The following is a 24,163-nucleotide window of genomic DNA, read 5'->3' on the forward strand; positions in this document are numbered from 1 at the left end:
ATAAGATCTCTCCGTTCCGAAGAATTTTTCCGTTTCCGTTTTGGACAGGTTTTACTGCATTTTACTTAAAACATTTTACAATAATTATTATTATATATATATTTTTTTAAAATATAGAATTAAATAACCGATTCGTCACCAGAAATGAAAGTCATTCAAATCAACTTCCTTCGGATAATTTAATATACAGTAAAACTTGTGCGAGACGGATGCTGAATAAAGCGGAAAACTGCATAAAACGGGAAAAACTCTTCGAAACAGAGTGATTTTATATTGTAAAAAGAAACCTCTTTAAAACGGAAACCTTCCAAATCGGAAAAATATTCGGTAACGTACGAGTCCGTTTTATACAGGTTTTACCGTATTTTTTGTAGAAGCTACTATGAGAAATGTAAAGAAGAATCATTAGAAATCACCATCTGATGAACGAGATTCATTAGATGGTGATTTCTTATGATTCTTCTTTATGAAAATCTCGTTCATCGGAGAAATTATAAAATTTTAAGGATAAAGTAAATTCGATTTTTATAAATTCTATAATTGATATACAATAAAAATAACTTTTTTAATAGAGAAATTCCAATATTTAAATCCATTAGAAGCGTATTTAGAATCGTTTTCTCTCCTAATAATCAAGGAAAATAAATTTAGTTTCATCTAAGTAGGCTATTTTTATGCAATAATTAAAAAAAAGTAAGCTTTAATTCATTAATTTACTTGATATAAATATATTTTAAGTAAATAAATTTCAGCATTTTTCATGGATATTAACACAAACGTCCTTTAAAAAAGAAGAAAAACTATCATTCGACTCTCGAACAGAAATAATACTTAAATTCAAGATGGCTTTGATGTTTAGCTTTAAGCTTCAATTATAAAAGATTTTAATCTAATTAATTAATTAAAATTCTATCAACGAATAGAATTTAAAAAGAAAAAAAAAACGTTCAAAGTTAGTTTTAAAATAGTTTAAGATTATAAATTACGTCCTGAAAAATTACTAACGATTTTTAACTTGAGGTTTTATATAGATTTTTAGATAAATTCGGATTAAATTCGTTTTATAATTACATATTATAACGTTATATATCATAATTTAAGGTACAACCCTTAGCCAAAAAAAGAGGATGGAGAATATCGCCATCTCCTGTAGGCTAACGAATTCCTCAACAGGATTAAATACAGTAAATATTCTAAAATAGGGTGGGTATTATACGCCGTAAAACGCGGTATACAAAGTATAAACCGTATTGTTTAACACAGAAATTAGCCAACAATAAGATAAAGCGAATGTAAAATAAGCGATTCAATTCTTCCCAACATCCACAACATCGATATTATTGAGGAAAGTCAAATCGCGGATATTAATAAAGTAACCAAGACCAGGAACAAGTAACTGTTTGCCGACACTCGTCCGCACACTCAACTGCGAGGCGGGAGCACTTAAACACTATTCTGTTACCATGGTAACAACATCATTGAGAGAAGTGTCGGTGGCCCCAATGACATAGAAGTGTTTCTGTATCAGTCGACGCTTCGATATCCGGTATATATATCTCGCTTGTTTACAGCTCCATCTCGTGTGTTAAGAAATGATAAAAACGGGGAGAAAAAAAAAGAAAACAATGCAACCGCAGAACTTCCGATGACGAAACACGAGAAAGAAAAAACGTGCTGCAGTTTTCGCGGCATTTTTATCCACAAAACTCGATACAACTTTCCAAGTTTTCTCGACTTGGCTGCGAGAATTTGCAAATTGGGCCTTTAACCGTTGGGAAGATTAAGTAAATTTAGACCTATTTCTGTAATGTAGAAAGCCAAAAAAAAAAGTTTGGAAAGTAAAGGAAAATTTTAAGAAAAAAAAAATTTGGAGTAAAAAGCAGCTTTCTCGTCAAACGAGGCGGAGGGATGATTAGAGCAATGAGTGTCAGAGAGCGATTAAGAAAGAAAAGGAGATGAAGACATACCATTAGATGGCGTTGTGGACTTTAGTACGGAGACGATTGGAGGGCCCGAGTAGAGTGCATGGTGCGCCGAGCTCGAGGTGGTCCCAATTGTTCGCTACTACATTCCCTTTCTTCCATCGACCAGTTTGGGACTGAATTCGTGCGCCTGCGCTCTGCACACTTGGTCACGCCGTCATCTCGGAAACTCTCCTCCAGAGAATCGGGAGAAGTTTCGTACTTAAACATTGTCGATTAAAGTAAAAATATTTATTAACCAAATTCCCCGTTTCGTTCCCCGTCCCTCTATTCTACACACTAGAATTTTTCCAGACGAATAAATGATATTTTGTCCCTCTATAGTTGCCTAGGTGACGGGCAAGTCGTTTCCTTTACCCTTCTCTCTCCTCTGTTATCGCTTCTCATCTCTCCTTATCTTCTCGAACAATGAAGTGTTTACAACTCTGACAAGACGATGAATGTTGGAAAAAAAATGTATTTTCTGCTGTTTCATCCAGGTAGTAGCGAGAGGTCTTCTTTCTTATAAATCGACCCTCCTTCGTTAAGCCAATCAATCGACGGACGTACTTACAGGGAGTATTTATACTCCTACGTTAAATAAAATTCCAGTTCTTTTCAAAAAAAAAAACTTGTATAAAACAGAATCTTAAGTGATGCTGAAGCATCTTTACCGTGCAGAATAGAGAAGAATGATGCGGTTTAATTGCTATTAATTCAGCAAAAACAAATGATTTCTCTGCCTCGTGTACAGGAGAGTCCAAGTTAGAAAATCGGTAAAAACCCGTCCAAAACGGAACCTGAATAAAGCGGAAACCTTCATAAACGGAGAGATTTTCCACTCTCAGAAGTAACCTGCCAAACCGGAAAAATCCGTGCGTCCGGTTTATACAGGTTTTAACGTATAAAAACACTCTCTAATCTCGACTTTTTAAATACAGATAAATAAAGGATGCATTTTAAAAAAATCCTTCCAATCGCACGTTATTAATCTGTCTATAAAAAATTTATTAGAATAATTAGCAGCACTCGATCTCAATTTTTTTTAAAGTGATGCTATTTTTATCACTTCCATTTAAAACGGAACGGTTGTTTTCGTTTTAAAAAACCATTTGTTAACGTATAAAATATTATTTTAAAATCTTTAAAAAAATTAACGAAGCGTTTTAAAACTTCTTTCGACTTTCAGAAATAAAATAAATTTCGAAAAAAAAAAAATTATTTCTACTCCGAGGAAATTTCCGGAAATGCAATTCGTAATGAAATACCAAAATCTTACTTCTAACTTCGAATGGAAAATTTTAAATGATTCCGAAAAGAGACAATTAAATTTTCTCAGAGAGGGAGAAAGGGAGAGGAGGAGGAGGAGGATGGAGAGAAGAAGAAGAAGAAGAAGAGGAGGAGGAGGAAGGGGAAAAAATAAGATAAAATAAATCGAAAATATTTTAACTTTGTCTAATTTCGTTTCTTTTAATTGTCGGCGGATAAAAGAAACCCCCCACAGCCCCATTATAATTAAGGGGCATAGAAGTATCTACGGTCCACACACGAGAGTAAATATTACGCTCAATGCACAAAAGTAATTTTTTCTTAAAATTGGCATTCAAATCCGGCAAAATAAGAACTGAGAATTTAGTTTCCAGAAGCTTGGGTTACTCCGCATCCTACCTCATTTCCCGTGGCACGAGGAAACCACAAGGGACACTTCTATCTCCCCATCGACCCGACATGTAGATAGAGGAGGGGGTAAATAGATTAGGACTGTGGCGATCAATGAAGAACGCACGTGTCCCGATCCCTGATATTGTAAATCCACTGTCTCTTTTTGATAGCCGGGTATCGATGCCACCATCCTTCGTTATAACGCCGCAGTGATTACATTTCGATATTACCGATAATTACAGCGGCGGTAACTTTTTTTTTTCTTTCTTTCTTTTCTTTTATCGGGATCAATCGGATGCAGAAAATCGCGCGGTGCCCAGGAAAGTAAAGAGGACGGGCGGTAGCCGAATTCCGAAAAGTTAATTTCGTCCACCGTATCCAAGTTCCCGGGCCTTGGATGTAATAAAAACAACGTTTACGTTTCCTCGTGGAATTGCCGAGCATGCTCAGTCGATACTCTTCCGCCATCACGTTTTCCCTCGCGCGTGAAGGAGCTGTTACGGATGGTGCGAGAGAATCGCCTTCTAATGATAACAATTGACCACTTAGTCGCTCGAGTCGCGACCACGCGCTATCTCCGAACTTCCCATCCAACAGGTTCTCCCTCCACTTTGACAATTAACCGCACTTTAAAAAAAGATAAAAATAAAAAAAACACCTCTATATTACGTATCATACGTTTTATACGTTATAACGAAGTCGATCTGTTGCTGAAAGTCGCTCTTATTTTTGGCTTTATTTTATTATTTTTTTCTATAGATTCATAGAAGCGATATCGATCGGGTAGTATCTAATATTTGAGACCGGACGTACCACGCCCTACCTTTCGGTTTTGGCCGCACCTTCTCACTTCCTAAGTTGCCTCGTTTCCAACGAAGCCGGTTATCTGACTAAAAGTTTCCAGCAAATGGCTGGAAAATATTCCAGAAAACGGTTAATCCCTAGAATACTTATGGAAAATTCCTAGGGCGATAAACATCACAACGGGCGAACATCGGCCGTTTTCGGCCTTTAAGTATATCACCGACGCAAATGTAAACATCGATTACCTAATTACTAGAGGCATTTCTAATTAATTACAGTCTCTTTCTTGATGTGTCATCATCTACTGCTTTCTCGTGCGGCCTCGTTACTTTTAACCCAAACCTTACGATTATATAATCTAAGCTCGACTACTCGAGAAATTCCTACAGTTTTAAATAGAAAAAAAACTCCCTAAAAAATCCTCCTTGTCTTTTTGCAGGATGCTGCTGGATTTAAGAAAAAAAAATTTGGGGGTGGAAGAAAGTGGAAAGATGCGGGGGTGGAGTAACGCGAGCGGAACAAACAGATTCGAGGATATTTTCCGAATGTTTCCGAGTGAGGGAAAGGGAAAGAAAGAAAGGGGAGAAAAAAATTTTTTCCCTGTTTGCAGAGTGACGACTTAGGTCGATCCGTGCCGCTAATTAAACTGGCAATCGATGGGTGGGAACAGTCAACACAATCCTGCTAACTCCCTGTCCTTTCCCGTTTCGCTTCACAGTCACTGCAGTCTTGGAAAGCTTTTACTTCGTTGAGCCACAACCGGTGGATAATGAGTAAATATTGTTTTCTATTCTGTTCTTTCTCTTATTCTCTCTGGCTAATTTGTTTATAAAACATCGATATTTTCCCTACATACCCCTAAAAAACCCTACTATTTAACACCCTTCGTAAAGGGTACTTTAAAAAGCACTCGTAACAACGTGGGAGACGTAACCGATTCGACCGGACAATATATACGAAATAAGTCACACAGGAATAGACGGGGACGGGTAAAAATGGTTGCTAGGCAACGCAAGTCCCCGGAAGTTAAGACGACGTTCTGAAACCCGGATGTTTTGTATAATTTATAGATGTTTGTCTGATTTGATCCGTCTTGCAAACAGACGAGATTTTTCCGACCCCCCTCCTCCTCTCGGCAGTCCGTCTGCATATACACAGCAACCTGTCACCATTGTAAGCTCAACGTTTTTCTTTCTTCTCTAAAACGCAAATTCGTTTCATCCAGAAGTGACTGCGACGACAAGCAGAAGAGCAATGACGACACTCGAGGTAACTCGTTTCCACGTGAATTTTCACTCATCAGACGTCAGAGAATACTTAAGAGATTTTTACTTTATTAAGTAGCCGAAGATACTTCCAACGTTATAAAGTTACTAATAATAAGAAACTACTGAAGGGGGGAGGGAGGGAGTATCGATAATCTTCGAAATCAGACAAGTCGAAAGTGAACTCGACGTTTCTTTGTGGAAAAGTGGAAAGAGAAAACAAAAACTCGACTACATCTAATCTAGGATTCTTCAAGCTTTAGGTAGGGAGGAAGTGCAACCCAGCACTGCTAATGGTGACGTCAGCAAACCCGGTCTGTACCGTCATCAGACGTGACGATCAGACCAACGAATCAAAACACTTCGGAATCGAGATCCCGGGAGGGAAGTGGAGGGGGAGAGACACCGATACCCGATCAATCGTCGGTTAGTAGGGAATTAAAAAGCTAGACCTGTTCTCGCCGAATTGTTTCTGGCTTCGAGAAATCGTGTTCTAACTAAGAAGAGGGCAGAACTTTTGCTCTTATTCTCTCATGACGGGAGGGAAAAAAAGAAAGAAAGGAAAAAAAAATGAAGGAATGAGCGAAGCAGACGAGACGAGAACAAAGAAAGAATTTTGTTGAAAATTTCTTCGCAATTCACAGAAAACTTTTATCTGCTAGCGTGAAGTGTATCCCAATCGATTTTTTTTAATATAAGGATCATCAGCTCTACAGTTTTCAGCTTAATTTGATTTTCATTGTAAATAGATCCGGTTTAACCGATCCGAAGAGAAAAGACATCCGTATTCTTACTCCGGCCATATTTTAATATGTAAAATTGGTGCATAGAAAACAACTTAGAAAGATTGAAAATTATCGAAATTTCTATATTTCTACATAATTTACATCCACAAGAGTTATTATTTTTCGCAATAAATCTTAGAAAGGCGGGGCAATTTTAAAGCGCATCACTTAGAAATATTATAAATTTCGACGTCGAATGGAGAGATTTTTTACTGAAAATATCTCGGATATATCGTCAGATTTTTGTCTATTAAAACGTATAAACTCTTTTCTCTAATGATACATCAATTTAATTTTTTTTCCCCGATTCCAATTCGCCCAATTGAATAAGACTTCGAAATAATCAGCGAACTCAAGAAATGAAACGACAGAATCCCCGAAGGGTAAAAATTGCTTGATAACATCGAAAATTCCAATCAAAATTTTCTCATAACGACGAATGATGCTTCTAATCGATAATTTCTTTCAACAAAGATTTAAATCTTCCTCCGCGTAGAGATAATTCGTTAAATTTTGATATAATGCAATTTTACTTTCCTAAAACGAGCGTATGTAAAAGGAGAAATCTCACAAAGTTTATAATAATAATAATTTTTGCTCTTTCAAATAATTATAGATTCAAAGAGTTTGGAAAGATTGTAGTTTGAATTAACAAAAGAAAAATAAACAAAAGAAGGAGAGACAATTAGGATAAGCGCGAATGGTATTGGACAAAGTGAGTTGTCCCTCTCGAGATAAAGATAGAGTCCAAACCTTAGATCACTTGTTAACCGCTAGCTCGGGTTGACGGAGAGACCAACAGGCCACAATGCACAGATGTATACATCTGGGAACTGCCAGTCCATTATCTTAAAAAGGGATCAAGTATAATGGAATTGTGAGCCGTTCCGTATCCAGAGAACCTCCCGAGGCCACGTGACCTAGGGACGAGTGACGATTTTATTTGACAAATGGAAACGACTGTTCCCATATGGGATTCCACGAGATGCTGCACAACAATCTCGTTCTGAAAATCACGCTCGACTCCTGTAAATCGGTTTCCACTGAACGGCAGCTGTGCGTTGCGAGGAAGGTTACCGGCGCAAAGCTTTACGTTCGACTTGATCGTTGACTAATAAAGCGAAGGTCTCTCTCCACTTCACACGGCTAAGTGGCTTAAGTCGGGTGTGATACCATCCATTGATCGGCAAGCGAACCGGGTGAAATTATTGTCTTTAGAGAAACGGATGAGTCTCTTACGTCATACAATGTAACACTATACCCTGTAAAGATGCGGTTCGATTTCACGACTAGAAAATTCCGACGACCCGCCGGCTGCAGGAAAAAAAAACCTCACCAGAAAACATCCGAAAACACCACCAGTACACTGAATAATAATCAAGAATTGCAAGAGCAAACACGACAAACAAGAAGCATTAAATACCCGAGTAAAATATTCTTTAAAGGCATTTAATCTGCACATCCGATTGAAGTCGTTTACAATTCTTCAGATAGAAAAACAAGCTCGGTTTTCAAAGTTTTCTCGTAAAATATGGAAATCGATATAAACTACTATGAACATTAACCTGATTGCAGACTCTCAGAACTCTTGGAAGGGTTACAGCTGCGAGAAACAAGAAAGATCTATCCCAAGTTACCATTCGCCTTATAAATATTTATTTTACCTGTGTGATTAATTCAGTTTTTTCCCCTTAATTCTCCCATCGTCACGGTCATGCCAATGGGAAGTACTGATACCGAAACATCAGGGAGCTCGAAATAAGGAAGAAGCGACAAAAAAAAGGGGGGAAGGTTGGTCGCGAGATCGTTAACGACACGCACGGCTGTAGCGGTTAATTCTGGGATAAATGGATCCCAACGACTTCTCCAGCTTTCCAAGGTCTTAACTCAGTACATCCGGGTCTTATCTCATGCCGGAAGTCACCATCCTTCCGGTCTCTCCTTTATCTCTAGGTATTCTTGTGGAACAAACAATTGTCTTAATTTCGTGCACGAGTTTGGTTAAGACCCTACTCTCTCCCTCTCTTTCTTTCTTCCTCCCCTTCTTCTCGCTCCCTTTTGTTCGTCGAGTAAACTAAGATTATTCTTTCTTACACATCTTTCGTCTAGATTTTCGTAAAGAACAGCTACCATGTAAATTGCAAGTTAAATAATTGCCAACTAATTGGAATAAAAGGAATGTATCTTCTAATAATTCTAACAGCAAACAAAGGTAATTTGCCGACATTAACACAATTTGCATTCGCTTTTACTTTTAAACTAATTATGAAAACTATCATAAAGAGGAAAATTTCCGTATGGAGATCTCTTCATTTAAAGTGGGAAAGAGAATTTCCAAAAGGGTTTCCGAGTTCATAACTAATACGAAACGGGTAGAAAACAAAAGAAAAAGAAGAAGAAGAAGAAAGAAATTCAGCAATCTTACCTTTCCCAAACATTGCCGTTTATTCATGGCGAGTAGAGCTGCTGCTGCAGCTTGGTGATCGGTGAATTCCACAAAGCAATACGGATCATTGCCGGGCTGAAAAAAGAAAAAAAAAATAAATAAGAATAAAAAATTAGGTGAAACCAGAGACCTATTATTACTTACAACCGCGAAAGTTAAAAAAGTTTTTTAAGTGGGAAAGGTTTTTCTCTGCAAACTTTCGAAAATGGCAAGCGATTTTCTAGTAAATATAAAAGAATGGCAACATTTTAACTCCTGATGAAACCTTTGATTTTCTGGTAAGAAGCCGAGTTTTCGTTTTTTTTAAGATACGGATCTACTTACAGACGTTTTCTCCCGCTGAAGAATCGAGGCGAAAAAGCAAAACAACATTAAAATAAATGACACGAGATAAAAGGAAGGAGAATAGTTAAAAATTAAAATCTTAATCAGATTCACTTAATCGAAATTAGAGGAAGGAAGAAGAGGGGAGAGGAAAGAAAGAGGAAGAAAAAAAAAAAGGAGAAGAATCCCACTACGGCCGGTGAGTAATTAGGTAATAGTAAACGAACGACAAGGTAAATTTTGCAAGGTATTTTTCATTTTTTTTTCTCCTCCCCTCCCCCTTAAGAGCTTAAATGTTCCCCCGTCGATATTTGATTTAGCAGCTCGACTCTCGTACGCCGCAGCCAGCAATTGCTGCAAATTGTATAATTTGATATTGGGAGATTGACCACAGGAATGCGAACGCTTCGTATTGTAAGTGGACTCAGTAGAGCGAGTCGATGGCTTTAATTTAAATACATTTATAGTTCGTCGTTAAGCCAAAGGCCTCCTTGTAGCCTTCGTTTTACTTAATCGACCTTCGGTGGCTGTTTTTCAACGAAATTAATGGAGAAAAACACTCCAGAGATTGTATCGAGTTAAAATTTGCGACCGCAATAAATTAAATTGAAAGTTAGAGAGAGAGAGGAAAAAAGGAGGAGAGAATTATACCTCGTTGGCTTCAAATTTATATAATATTTAAATTAAAAATTCTCTTAAATATAGAATAAAATTCACTGGTTAAACAATGTTCGTGTTTCGCTGGACGGCTACATTAGCTTTCCATAAACTATTCGATTTTAATATCGGAATGGATTAGGATAATGGAAAACAAATGACAGTATCGTTCGATCAACGATCAAATCAAATTAGATTTACCCCGGAAAAATATATTTTTACTCTATATTTTCTCTTATTAATAACACCCGTTCGTCTACCCTCCCTTTAATTTTTTTTCTACATTAAACATGCCTTAATAACACGTTAATAAATTAAGGTATAATGTGTAAAAATCTAAATAAAAATAAGTACGAAGCAACCGAGTATTGTCCGATATTAAATTCGAGAGGATATTTATAAAGTTTTCTCCCATTTTTTTCCCCTTTAAACATTATAATTATACTGAACAAATTATAATTTGTAATTAGAAGTATGTAAAATTCATAAGGTATGCCCGAGCTGTCAAAGCAGTAAGATGGGAATATCGTTTTATCAGGTCAACTGATCAAGCTAAAACTATATTTTAAGTATTCCATTAACGGAATTTTCCACGCTTGTAGTTTTACTAGAATATTGATTAGGACTATATTTTACTTTCCCACTCCAGTTCTTTTGTTATAATGATATTTGATTTTGGAAAATTCTATTAAGACAAAAATCTCTTAAAGTAAAAGATTATTTTGTATCGTCCCTTTTCTAATCTTGATATACGCAATTATTAATCAAATTAGTTAGATTAAGGCATTTTGGAAGCCGTCCATCCTCTTAAAACATGCCACGTTTCCAGGCATTAGGCACGCGTTACGTTCATATATTTAGATTTAGAAAAATTTTTACAATTTTTAATTGGAAAAGAAACTGATTACCGGAAATTCGTTTAGTAAATGAAATGCCTTTTTTTATTATTTTTTTTTTGCACANAAAAAAAAAATAATAATAAAATAAAATTAAGATAACAACAAACAATTAGAAGAAAGATATGATTCGACTTGACTGATGACGATTAAACATCAATAACGCTGATATTTAATTATCATTATTTAATAACGTCTCGAATTATTATATATAAATGTTTAAAAAAATTGAGAAATTTAATTTATATATTTATATATTTTTATAAATTACCTTCTTCTAAGAAAATCGAAGATTATTAAAATGAGAGAGGAAAAAAAAATGTTTCCATTTATTGCGCTTCTCGGAGTACAAATCAGATAAAAGGCAAATTAAAGCAAAATATAAGTTTGAATTCCCAAAACGGAACTTACTCCAACTGAAACATGCAAACATTGTATTGTTTCTTCAAACTTATAACCACGAAACTCGACGATTTACATCGATTTTTACAGAAATTTCCGAGGAAAACGCTTCGTGCAACAACCGAAACGAAGAAAGAAAATCAAAAGAATCGAAGATAAGAACAACTGAAAAATAGAAACAATTCTACCCCATTTTTTTATATTTTATTATTATTATTTTTTTTAATTTGATTAAGCGAAACTGATATTGTATAATGTAAAAATCAAATTCGAGAATGTACGATCCATCAATTCAACAAATTCATTTTAATCTAAACAATTTTTTTATGATATCCGGCGCTAAATAACCGAAAACAATACTTAAAAAAATTGTATTCCTCTTCGGATTTTAATATTCTTTTATTTTCTTTAAAATAAAATATAAATATATAATTTTTCCTTGAATAAAACTTAATACTAAGAATTAATTTAACGTTCTTTTAATTTCTGAAATAATTTATAAATTAGAGAAATTTGATCAAAAATCAATTAAAATAAAATATATAAGAAATATTTTTTAAAAAAGAATAAATGCTATTAACATCAAACAAGACAGAATAAGCCACCCCCGTGCATTGTTAAGAAGAAAAGATCAAAAAATGAATTTAAAATTCCATATTGTAGATGAAAGGAGAAAGACAATTTCGAAATCACAGATGGAAAGACAATCAGCAAATATGTTTTAAAAAGCACAAAGATGATAAAATGACTGCCATACAGAAGCGGGGTGTGTCTCCAATGCTTTACTAAGCTCGAAGTACTAATTTCGTGATGGACATTTGTCACTCCGATGATTTGAATGCATGTTTCATAGGTGAATAAGAAAAACTTCATTATATATATATATATTTATTTATTTCCTTTTCTCACGTCCAAAATCGCTAAATATTTACATATTAAATTCCGCTTCATTAACATTTCTCTCCCCCTAACACAGTTCAAACCCAATTATCTAATCGGATTTATAAAAAAAAAGAAACAATTACAATCGAACAAAAGGCAAATTAATGAAGAAATATGCTAATTATAACCCGATCTTATTTCGAAAATAACGGTGTTTACCATGTTTTCCCAATTAATAATCGTAAATAAAGTGGATCTGTTGATTATATTTGAACCAAATAGAATAATTATAAGTGACACTAACGAGTGAAAGAAGCAGATTAAATTTCCTCGTTGAGATAATTAAATCACTTAAAATAAATTTATAAATACATTTGTGCAAATAATGTCAAGTTTAAAAGCAACTTAGGACCTTAACAATGCTTTTAACTTTAAGAATATTCACGAAGGAGGGAGGAAGAGGAGGAGGAGAGAGGGGGAAAAAAAAAGGAATGTATCTAATGATGTATTCTCGACGATGAAATGACCTATTTAATTCATTCAAAATTAAATTATTATTGTTACAAAGCGAATTAATGGATGCTAATCGCGAAATTTCAAATATAAACAATTCAAAATGAAAAAAAAAAATAATAATAAAATAAAATTAAGATAACAACAAACAATTAGAAGAAAGATATGATTCGACTTGACTGATGACGATTAAACATCAATAACGCTGATATTTAATTATCATTATTTAATAACGTCTCGAATTATTATATATAAATGTTTAAAAAAATTGAGAAATTTAATTTATATATTTATATATTTTTATAAATTACCTTCTTCTAAGAAAATCGAAGATTATTAAAATGAGAGAGGAAAAAAAAATGTTTCCATTTATTGCGCTTCTCGGAGTACAAATCAGATAAAAGGCAAATTAAAGCAAAATATAAGTTTGAATTCCCAAAACGGAACTTACTCCAACTGAAACATGCAAACATTGTATTGTTTCTTCAAACTTATAACCACGAAACTCGACGATTTACATCGATTTTTACAGAAATTTCCGAGGAAAACGCTTCGTGCAACAACCGAAACGAAGAAAGAAAATCAAAAGAATCGAAGATAAGAACAACAACTGAAAAATAGAAACAATTCTACCCCATTTTTTTATATTTTATTATTATTATTTTTTTAATTTGATTAAGCGAAACTGATATTGTATAATGTAAAAATCAAATTCGAGAATGTACGATCCATCAATTCAACAAATTCATTTTAATCTAAACAATTTTTTTTTTATGATATCCGGCGCTAAATAACCGAAAACAATACTTAAAAAAATTGTATTCCTCTTCGGATTTTAATATTCTTTTATTTTCTTTAAAATAAAATATAAATATATAATTTTTCCTTGAATAAAACTTAATACTAAGAATTAATTTAACGTTCTTTTAATTTCTGAAATAATTTATAAATTAGAGAAATTTGATCAAAAATCAATTAAAATAAAATATATAAGAAATATTTTTTAAAAAAGAATAAATGCTATTAACATCAAACAAGACAGAATAAGCCACCCCCGTGCATTGTTAAGAAGAAAAGATCAAAAAATGAATTTAAAATTCCATATTGTAGATGAAAGGAGAAAGACAATTTCGAAATCACAGATGGAAAGACAATCAGCAAATATGTTTTAAAAAGCACAAAGATGATAAAATGACTGCCATACAGAAGCGGGGTGTGTCTCCAATGCTTTACTAAGCTCGAAGTACTAATTTCGTGATGGACATTTGTCACTCCGATGATTTGAATGCATGTTTCATAGGTGAATAAGAAAAACTTCATTATATATATATATATTATATAGAAAGAAATAACTTTATATAACAAATATATAAATATTCTTATAAAATATTGTAATTAAAAACAGAATATTTTACATCAAATACCATCAAGCGTTGCCATGAAAGCTCTTAAGATGTATGCAGAAAAAATCAGTAAAAAACATGTAAAAATTATTGTTTTGCAATTTTTAATCGTATTTTTAGTTTGAAATATATGCTCTCGATCTCAAATTAATATTGTCTTTCCCCTGTAAATCATACTTTTCCTGATAACAACGGAGTCGTGCCGGTCATCTCCGTTCTGGGAAAAATTTTTAAATTGAAATAACGTGACTTCCGTTTTAGACCGGAAATTCTTATATAGTTAACCGGGATCTTCTTTCCCTAATCTTTCATCTTGCTATCCGTTCTCGAGATTAAGGAAGGATATATTTTTTTTTTTTCAAATTACACTCCAATAATAATTATTCTGAAATTTTAAGTGAAATTCTCTCGCTGAACATCTTAGAAAATTTCAATTAATACATAAGGTTTATATATATACATTAATATTTCCATATTAATCAAAGGAAGAGGCGCCCGACTTACTCGCCAATCTTATTTCATTAAACATCCCGACATGGGGAGTTAGCGTAAGCAATGTAACAAATGGCTATTGTGCATTACACGAAAATTTAGTGTTAAAACGACGTTTCCGTTTTATTCCTCTACATTCAAGCAATTGTTGCCATTACAGCATTCTCTCGCAGACGATGGAAATTACACNGTCTAAAACCACTAAGGGGAAAAGGAAGAGAGAAGAAGAAGAAGAAGAAGAAGGAAAAAAATAAATAAAAAAAAAAACAAGAGCCCAGCTAAAATAGTGCACATCTTGTTTTTTTTTCTTTTACGAGATAATCCGTTTGCGTCAAGTTTCTCCATGCTAGGGTGTATTCAACCCAGTCGAAATGGAACCTTTCCCTCTCCGGCTGTGACGTCACCACTAAGAAAACTGTAAATTTTCATTAGTAGCCCGTAGATGCAGCGGTAGAGGGAAAGTAAAAGGGATGAGATTTCTTTCACGCGGGACACATTTTCGTGTTTATGACATTCTATCGCCTACTTGGATAACAAAGAATGGTCCCTCTCCTTCCATCACCAAACCTATCCGGGTCCCCGGGTGAACGCATCCGGAATAATGGAGCAAGCCAAATGGAATGGTTGTCGAGTAATGACGTAAGAGGACTGGGTAACTGGTTCGGACGAGGTTAATTAAACAGTTTGTGCTGGAATTCGAATCGCCGAAAGGGAGAATCGATGGCGATTTTACTTTCGGTCTTTCCCGCATTCGCCTAAACTAACAACAACGGAGTTTATTTGCAAATTTTTGGAGAATTTTCAATAAACTCGCACGTTTTTTGGCAAATTCTAATCTTACTAAAAGCCGAAAGCGTGTGCGACGTTTAACATGTCTCGAATCGAAAAATGTACCAAATTCGCCTTTATGACGTGTAAACTTAATATTTTACATTTGACGCCCCCGTTGTTTCTAAATTCGTCCCGCTGTGTTAGAATATTAAAAGGGTGGCATTGTTTAACCTGTCATTTACACTTCTGACGCCAAACAATATCTTTTCTCGCTACGGGCGTACGTTTATGGAATGAAGTTGAACGTTCCCCAGAGGTCAGAGGTCAGGACGGAGGATGATCATCACGCCCTTAGAAACGCCCCCGAGGCGGAGACGAGACGAACAGGAGTTTGGTTTCTTCACTGATATCATTAAATTCCCATTAAGTGTGCCATGCGAGCGTTGGATAATTAGCCTTCCGCTCCTTCCCCTTCTTTCCGATCCATCCCACCCCCAATCTTGTTTCGGAGACTCCAAGACATAGCAACAGTTGTAAGACGAAAAAGAGATGACGTCGACTCAACGGAAGTTACGTACATCGATTCCTTCTGACCCCCGTTTCAGTCCCAAATCACATTTCCGATTTTCCAAAGAAGACCGCCGGGTGACTCTTATCCCTTTACTCATTAAATATCCTTATTCCTTCGCCGCTATCGCTACAGAAAAGCGATCCTTGCCAATATTTAAAACTAGGATGCTGCAAGATGCGCCTTCGATCAAGGTGCAATTTTTTTAAACTACAGCTCAGGTATATTTATTTTTTTTTAAACTATAAAAGAGAATTCAATCAAAATTTCAGATCTGTTTAAGTAAACTTTAGCAAAAAGCTCCTAAAACTTGGTTACAACACACCCTAAATACATTGTGTTAAAGAAGCAATTAATTTCTTCCTTTCCAGAATATCCTAGCCAAGTTTTTAAATATTATCAGCCTTAAAAAAATACACATTGCAGAAGATAGATTATCGTTTTAATATCAATTATATACAAAGAATTTTTTCCCCTCCGTGTAAAATAGCATCTTTTCTAAATTATGTTTAGGAAATGATGCGCTATATCTAGAGTGAAAATTTATTTAATTAATTAAGAATCAATTAGTGATGGAGATTCAATTAGTTGGACTTTACTTATATATATATATATAATTTTTTTCAGATTTATTTCACAAGAATTTAAATTGATGAATTGCATTTGAGAATTCCTTAAAGAGAATATCCATAAGAAAAAAAAAAAGCACACGGAAAAGGACCNCGCAAATTCGTTTCATCCAGAAGTGACTGCGACGACAAGCAGAAGAGCAATGACGACACTCGAGGTAACTCGTTTCCACGTGAATTTTCACTCATCAGACGTCAGAGAATACTTAAGAGATTTTTACTTTATTAAGTAGCCGAAGATACTTCCAACGTTATAAAGTTACTAATAATAAGAAACTACTGAAGGGGGGAGGGAGGGAGTATCGATAATCTTCGAAATCAGACAAGTCGAAAGTGAACTCGACGTTTCTTTGTGGAAAAGTGGAAAGAGAAAACAAAAACTCGACTACATCTAATCTAGGATTCTTCAAGCTTTAGGTAGGGAGGAAGTGCAACCCAGCACTGCTAATGGTGACGTCAGCAAACCCGGTCTGTACCGTCATCAGACGTGACGATCAGACCAACGAATCAAAACACTTCGGAATCGAGATCCCGGGAGGGAAGTGGAGGGGGAGAGACACCGATACCCGATCAATCGTCGGTTAGTAGGGAATTAAAAAGCTAGACCTGTTCTCGCCGAATTGTTTCTGGCTTCGAGAAATCGTGTTCTAACTAAGAAGAGGGCAGAACTTTTGCTCTTATTCTCTCATGACGGGAGGGAAAAAAAGAAAGAAAGGAAAAAAAAATGAAGGAATGAGCGAAGCAGACGAGACGAGAACAAAGAAAGAATTTTGTTGAAAATTTCTTCGCAATTCACAGAAAACTTTTATCTGCTAGCGTGAAGTGTATCCCAATCGATTTTTTTTAATATAAGGATCATCAGCTCTACAGTTTTCAGCTTAATTTGATTTTCATTGTAAATAGATCCGGTTTAACCGATCCGAAGAGAAAAGACATCCGTATTCTTACTCCGGCCATATTTTAATATGTAAAATTGGTGCATAGAAAACAACTTAGAAAGATTGAAAATTATCGAAATTTCTATATTTCTACATAATTTACATCCACAAGAGTTATTATTTTTCGCAATAAATCTTAGAAAGGCGGGGCAATTTTAAAGCGCATCACTTAGAAATATTATAAATTTCGACGTCGAATGGAGAGATTTTTTACTGAAAATATCTCGGATATATCGTCAGATTTTTGTCTATTAAAACGTATAAACTCTTTTCTCTAATGATACATCAATTTAATTTTTTTTCCCCGATTCCAATTCGCCCAATTGAATAAGACTTCGAAATAATCAGCGAACTCAAGAAATGAAACGACAGAATCCCCGAAGGGTAAAAATTGCTTGATAACATCGAAAATTCCAATCAAAATTTTCTCATAACGACGAATGATGCTTCTAATCGATAATTTCTTTCAACAAAGATTTAAATCTTCCTCCGCGTAGAGATAATTCGTTAAATTTTGATATAATGCAATTTTACTTTCCTAAAACGAGCGTATGTAAAAGGAGAAATCTCACAAAGTTTATAATAATAATAATTTTTGCTCTTTCAAATAATTATAGATTCAAAGAGTTTGGAAAGATTGTAGTTTGAATTAACAAAAGAAAAATAAACAAAAGAAGGAGAGACAATTAGGATAAGCGCGAATGGTATTGGACAAAGTGAGTTGTCCCTCTCGAGATAAAGATAGAGTCCAAACCTTAGATCACTTGTTAACCGCTAGCTCGGGTTGACGGAGAGACCAACAGGCCACAATGCACAGATGTATACATCTGGGAACTGCCAGTCCATTATCTTAAAAAGGGATCAAGTATAATGGAATTGTGAGCCGTTCCGTATCCAGAGAACCTCCCGAGGCCACGTGACCTAGGGACGAGTGACGATTTTATTTGACAAATGGAAACGACTGTTCCCATATGGGATTCCACGAGATGCTGCACAACAATCTCGTTCTGAAAATCACGCTCGACTCCTGTAAATCGGTTTCCACTGAACGGCAGCTGTGCGTTGCGAGGAAGGTTACCGGCGCAAAGCTTTACGTTCGACTTGATCGTTGACTAATAAAGCGAAGGTCTCTCTCCACTTCACACGGCTAAGTGGCTTAAGTCGGGTGTGATACCATCCATTGATCGGCAAGCGAACCGGGTGAAATTATTGTCTTTAGAGAAACGGATGAGTCTCTTACGTCATACAATGTAACACTATACCCTGTAAAGATGCGGTTCGATTTCACGACTAGAAAATTCCGACGACCCGCCGGCTGCAGGAAAAAAAAAACCTCACCAGAAAACATCCGAAAACACCACCAGTACACTGAATAATAATCAAGAATTGCAAGAGCAAACACGACAAACAAGAAGCATTAAATACCCGAGTAAAATATTCTTTAAAGGCATTTAATCTGCACATCCGATTGAAGTCGTTTACAATTCTTCAGATAGAAAAACAAGCTCGGTTTTCAAAGTTTTCTCGTAAAATATGGAAATCGATATAAACTACTATGAACATTAACCTGATTGCAGACTCTCAGAACTCTTGGAAGGGTTACAGCTGCGAGAAACAAGAAAGATCTATCCCAAGTTACCATTCGCCTTATAAATATTTATTTTACCTGTGTGATTAATTCAGTTTTTTCCCCTTAATTCTCCCATCGTCACGGTCATGCCAATGGGAAGTACTGATACCGAAACATCAGGGAGCTCGAAATAAGGAAGAAGCGACAAAAAAAAGGGGGGAAGGTTGGTCGCGAGATCGTTAACGACACGCACGGCTGTAGCGGTTAATTCTGGGATAAATGGATCCCAACGACTTCTCCAGCTTTCCAAGGTCTTAACTCAGTACATCCGGGTCTTATCTCATGCCGGAAGTCACCATCCTTCCGGTCTCTCCTTTATCTCTAGGTATTCTTGTGGAACAAACAATTGTCTTAATTTCGTGCACGAGTTTGGTTAAGACCCTACTCTCTCCCTCTCTTTCTTTCTTCCTCCCCTTCTTCTCGCTCCCTTTTGTTCGTCGAGTAAACTAAGATTATTCTTTCTTACACATCTTTCGTCTAGATTTTCGTAAAGAACAGCTACCATGTAAATTGCAAGTTAAATAATTGCCAACTAATTGGAATAAAAGGAATGTATCTTCTAATAATTCTAACAGCAAACAAAGGTAATTTGCCGACATTAACACAATTTGCATTCGCTTTTACTTTTAAACTAATTATGAAAACTATCATAAAGAGGAAAATTTCCGTATGGAGATCTCTTCATTTAAAGTGGGAAAGAGAATTTCCAAAAGGGTTTCCGAGTTCATAACTAATACGAAACGGGTAGAAAACAAAAGAAAAAGAAGAAGAAGAAGAAAGAAATTCAGCAATCTTACCTTTCCCAAACATTGCCGTTTATTCATGGCGAGTAGAGCTGCTGCTGCAGCTTGGTGATCGGTGAATTCCACAAAGCAATACGGATCATTGCCGGGCNATATATAATTTTTTTCAGATTTATTTCACAAGAATTTAAATTGATGAATTGCATTTGAGAATTCCTTAAAGAGAATATCCATAAGAAAAAAAAAAAGCACACGGAAAAGGACCGTTCATATTTAAAATTGGAAAATATTTATAGGCCAAAACACGTTTACAACTCACATTTAACACCAGTATACTCTTCTAGTTTCAATTTAATAAGTTATATTAACTTTAAAGAACCGTCAAACATGTAATTAAATAAAAGGAAAGAGAAGAATCAATCGAACGAATTTTATAGATAATTTCTAACTTTGTTTATAAAAATTCCTTTCTTCCTTCTGTTTAAATTACACGTAAAACCTTCTTTTCCTTTGTTGGGTAAAGTCGTCTACCGCATAAATCGATCAGATACGCAATTTTCAATCGAATAACAGAGAATGGAAGCGAAATAAAAAGGTGGATCTTTTATGGGAAAGAATCGAACCCGAGACCAGTAGATCGGAATATCAAGAGCAGAATAGACCGAGATGATAGCGTGATGCAGCAACACGATCAGCTTCCAGATTGATTGTTAAATACACTATAGACCATTAATCAATAAACGACCGAGCAGGTCCCGACATGTCCTCTCCCTATCGACTGGATGACATTTAATCGTTCAACCGTTGATCTGAACGGCAACATTGTTCGAAACAAGCCACATTGTTCTTTCAAATAAATATAAGCTCGTGGCGATAAAGTTTCAACGATGACGTCCGACTTCCAAGAATTGTTAAAGTTGTTGATAAAAATCTGTTCACAACCGCGTACAGACGTCAGAAACAAGGAAAATAAATCGCTTATAAAAAAATCTATCGACAATTCCTCCGCGTAGAAAAATCTGTAAGAACCAATCTGAAATAGAAATTCTAATTGGGCTGCAATTTGAAAACATCGTAGACCTATAAATTCCCTCTGTCGTCCATCTGTTTGTCTGTCTGTTTTGTCTTTTTATATGTCTGTACCTTGTTTTTTTTTTCTTTTACGAGATAATCCGTTTGCGTCAAGTTTCTCCATGCTAGGGTGTATTCAACCCAGTCGAAATGGAACCTTTCCCTCTCCGGCTNGGTTTATATATATACATTAATATTTCCATATTAATCAAAGGAAGAGGCGCCCGACTTACTCGCCAATCTTATTTCATTAAACATCCCGACATGGGGAGTTAGCGTAAGCAATGTAACAAATGGCTATTGTGCATTACACGAAAATTTAGTGTTAAAACGACGTTTCCGTTTTATTCCTCTACATTCAAGCAATTGTTGCCATTACAGCATTCTCTCGCAGACGATGGAAATTACACATTTGCATTGGCGTCATTGTTTGTCGCAACCCTATGTAAACAAGCCGCCCTCTGAATTGGATAGCATCAATAGCGTTGGAGGATCGTCACTCCTTCCCATCAAACCATTCTCCATAATAAAGACGGTGATGCGATCGCCCTTATCATTTTATCTGTTGATATTAATCTGACATTCGCGCCGAAGAAATGATCAAACTTTAACAACCCGAGCAAAAATCTTAACAGATGCAATCACTTATTTTATGGTAAAATCGACCAGGGAAATTACCAGATGAGTTTTAATTACACTAAACCGAGAGTTTATATATATATATATAGGCTATATATATATAATAGTAGGATTTCTACTCTAGGCGATGATCGATTTTACGAAAACGGGGGAAAGCGCAGTACAGGATTACAAGACGGACAACATCGTTAAACAGGGGTGGGTGTGTGGAGAAAACTCGTCTTGGCTTAGTTTACATTCGCATCTTCCCCGTTTTAACGAATCGATGAGAGTCGAAAACGTTGCAGTATTTACGAACGGGTAGGCTTCACGCACAGGGTAAGAAATCGGCACTTACGTAAATAAATAATGCGTGACTGGAGGCGCGTACGCGTATATCGATCGGAGTAACACTCGACGATAGATAAAGGGGGAGAACGACTTTCACACCGTAAATGATATCTCCCGATATCAAAAGAGTAGAAGGAGAAAACACTGTCCTTTTCGTTGCCGGATAAGATTAATGAGAAGAAAACGACTACCTACGGAAATAATAAAATGTTGCTTTTACTTCCGAATCTTTGCGCCATGATCTTCATCGGAAGACGAACCATGAGACCGGCACAAACATGAGTTGATTTCTGTCGTTTCAATAAAATTATATTGAATGATATAAGCGCTCCTTTTCTTGCTAACATTCCTAGGAAGAAGGTGGAGGAGGAGGAAGAAAAAAGGAAACTACAAAAAAAAGAATTTTATTTATGGCCTTACAAGATACGATTTCACGTCAAAACTCGACTTTTTAATCATTCTTATGGAAAATTCGGCGGAAGCTCTCGTAAAAATGATTAGAAAACTCTTCTCAATACAACGTTAACTTCACTACCGCGTGTTAAAATATATTCGAGAAAAATCACTATAAGATACAACGTGTTTGACTACACAAAACTGGCTTTTTCTCTTCAAAAACTTGCCTCGAAATTCGCCAAAGTCTCTTACATGCCGAAGGTGAAAAAGTGTAATAAATGAAAGAATTCCCTATACTGTGTTAGATACGCCAATGTTAGAAAAATCCTTTCCACTCTTAAATCGCTAGGGAAGATCAGCCTTATGTTTCATTGATGCTTGTTTCTATTGTAAAAGAAAATATTAAATAAAGTATAATATATACGCTATATATCCGAGAATATATTTTAAATTTAAATTTTTTAATTTATATATATAGCTACGAGAATTTCAATTTTAATTTTGATTATTTAAATCATTCTAAAATATTCAGATATGTCAATATCTTCTGTGTGTGTATGTGTAGAGGCTACACATAATACAGTTAAAAATTTCTCTATTCTATTATCTTTTATATTTTTTCCCCACTTCTATCTAAGAAAAATCATGTGATCTACACTAAACCCTGCGAGACTTGCCCAATATTTGAGCCAGTAATAAAATAATTCTTTAATGAGAATTTGAACATTCGTATAAGAGCTGTAGGAGCATTCGATAAATATTTCACTCTGACTCGAGTATTAGGTATCCTCTTCCTACACCCCTCAAGTATTACGAACATTTTAGCCCATTAAAATAATGGGAGAGCAGGAAGAAGTTAACAGAAGGATATCCAACACCCGAGTTAAAGAGTAAAACGCTCCTACGAATATACAATAATTAATTTTTATTTCTAATACGATTCTAGTTTATTTTAATGGGTTAAATATTCGTAAATTAGAATAAATATTAATAAAAGAGCTGTAGGAGCATTTCGTTCTTTAAGTATTGGGTATCCTTCTACGTTAGCTTCTTCCTGTTCAATCTAAGTATTACGGATATGATTGCCCATGTTAAAATAAACTAGAATCGTCTTAGGAATAAAAATTAATCATAAAAAATTTAATTATCGTAAAAGTTTAATTTATAATTGGATAGTTTATGAAGATACGTTATTAATGAATTTATACGGAGATTGTATTGATCTGACCAATCTATTTTTACCGATCTGAAATAAATCCTTATTCTTCAGTAAATTTACGAGCAGTCGCAACCGAAAGATAATTAAAATGCATTTTTTGTAATCCGTTCATAATTACGAAAGAATACACACACACACACACACACACCATCGTCTCATTCATTATCCTCCTCCTACAAGTTTAATTGAAATGAAAATCTCCAAATGACCCTTACGTAAAAATATGGTTATTTATCAAATATTTTGATATATCTAATTAGATGGGTGAGGAATAATAATATTATTATATTCCTTAGAAATTCGGAATTATGGAGCGTGTGGAACAACAACAATCCAGCTATATAGATGTTATATACGTTGTTACATAAGTATCATTTATTGTTATTGCAATTTACCTCCGAAATCCAATTTTTCGCTTTAAAAAATTGCTTTCTGGAAAATTGTTATTCCCTGTAATAAAAAATAAATAAGAAAAATTTTTTCATATGAGTATACAATCAATTGGACCACGGTCTTCAAAGGTAAATCTTTTGTGATATATTGAAGAGAAAACATGCATCGCTTAAACCGAACACAAACAAAAATTATATATATATATATACACACACACAAAAAAAAGAAGACATTTTTTCCCCTCTTCTAAGATAAATATTGATCAAATGGATGTCATTAAACATTTTTGGTCCATTACTGTTGAATTTCTAAGCGAATTTCTTTGAGAAAAGATATATGTATTA

General features: G+C 34.9%; 1 protein-coding gene across 1 annotated transcript in view; it reads right to left on the bottom strand.

The window, feature by feature from the left end:
* The window catches only part of LOC111624360 (nucleolysin TIAR-like), a 240,259-nt gene that overhangs the window by 185,504 nt on the left and 30,592 nt on the right, over positions 1-24,163 (bottom strand). The window contains exon 2 of the mRNA XM_023367189.1: positions 8,903-8,998. Coding sequence (XP_023222957.1) covers positions 8,903-8,998 — 96 coding nt within the window. The remainder of the gene's footprint in view (positions 1-8,902; positions 8,999-24,163) is intronic.

This window comes from Centruroides sculpturatus, unplaced genomic scaffold (genome assembly GCF_000671375.1).
Source record: "Centruroides sculpturatus isolate CEXI.00-Female unplaced genomic scaffold, Cexi_2.0 scaffold9, whole genome shotgun sequence".
In the NCBI taxonomy this organism is placed as follows: domain Eukaryota; kingdom Metazoa; phylum Arthropoda; class Arachnida; order Scorpiones; family Buthidae; genus Centruroides; species Centruroides sculpturatus.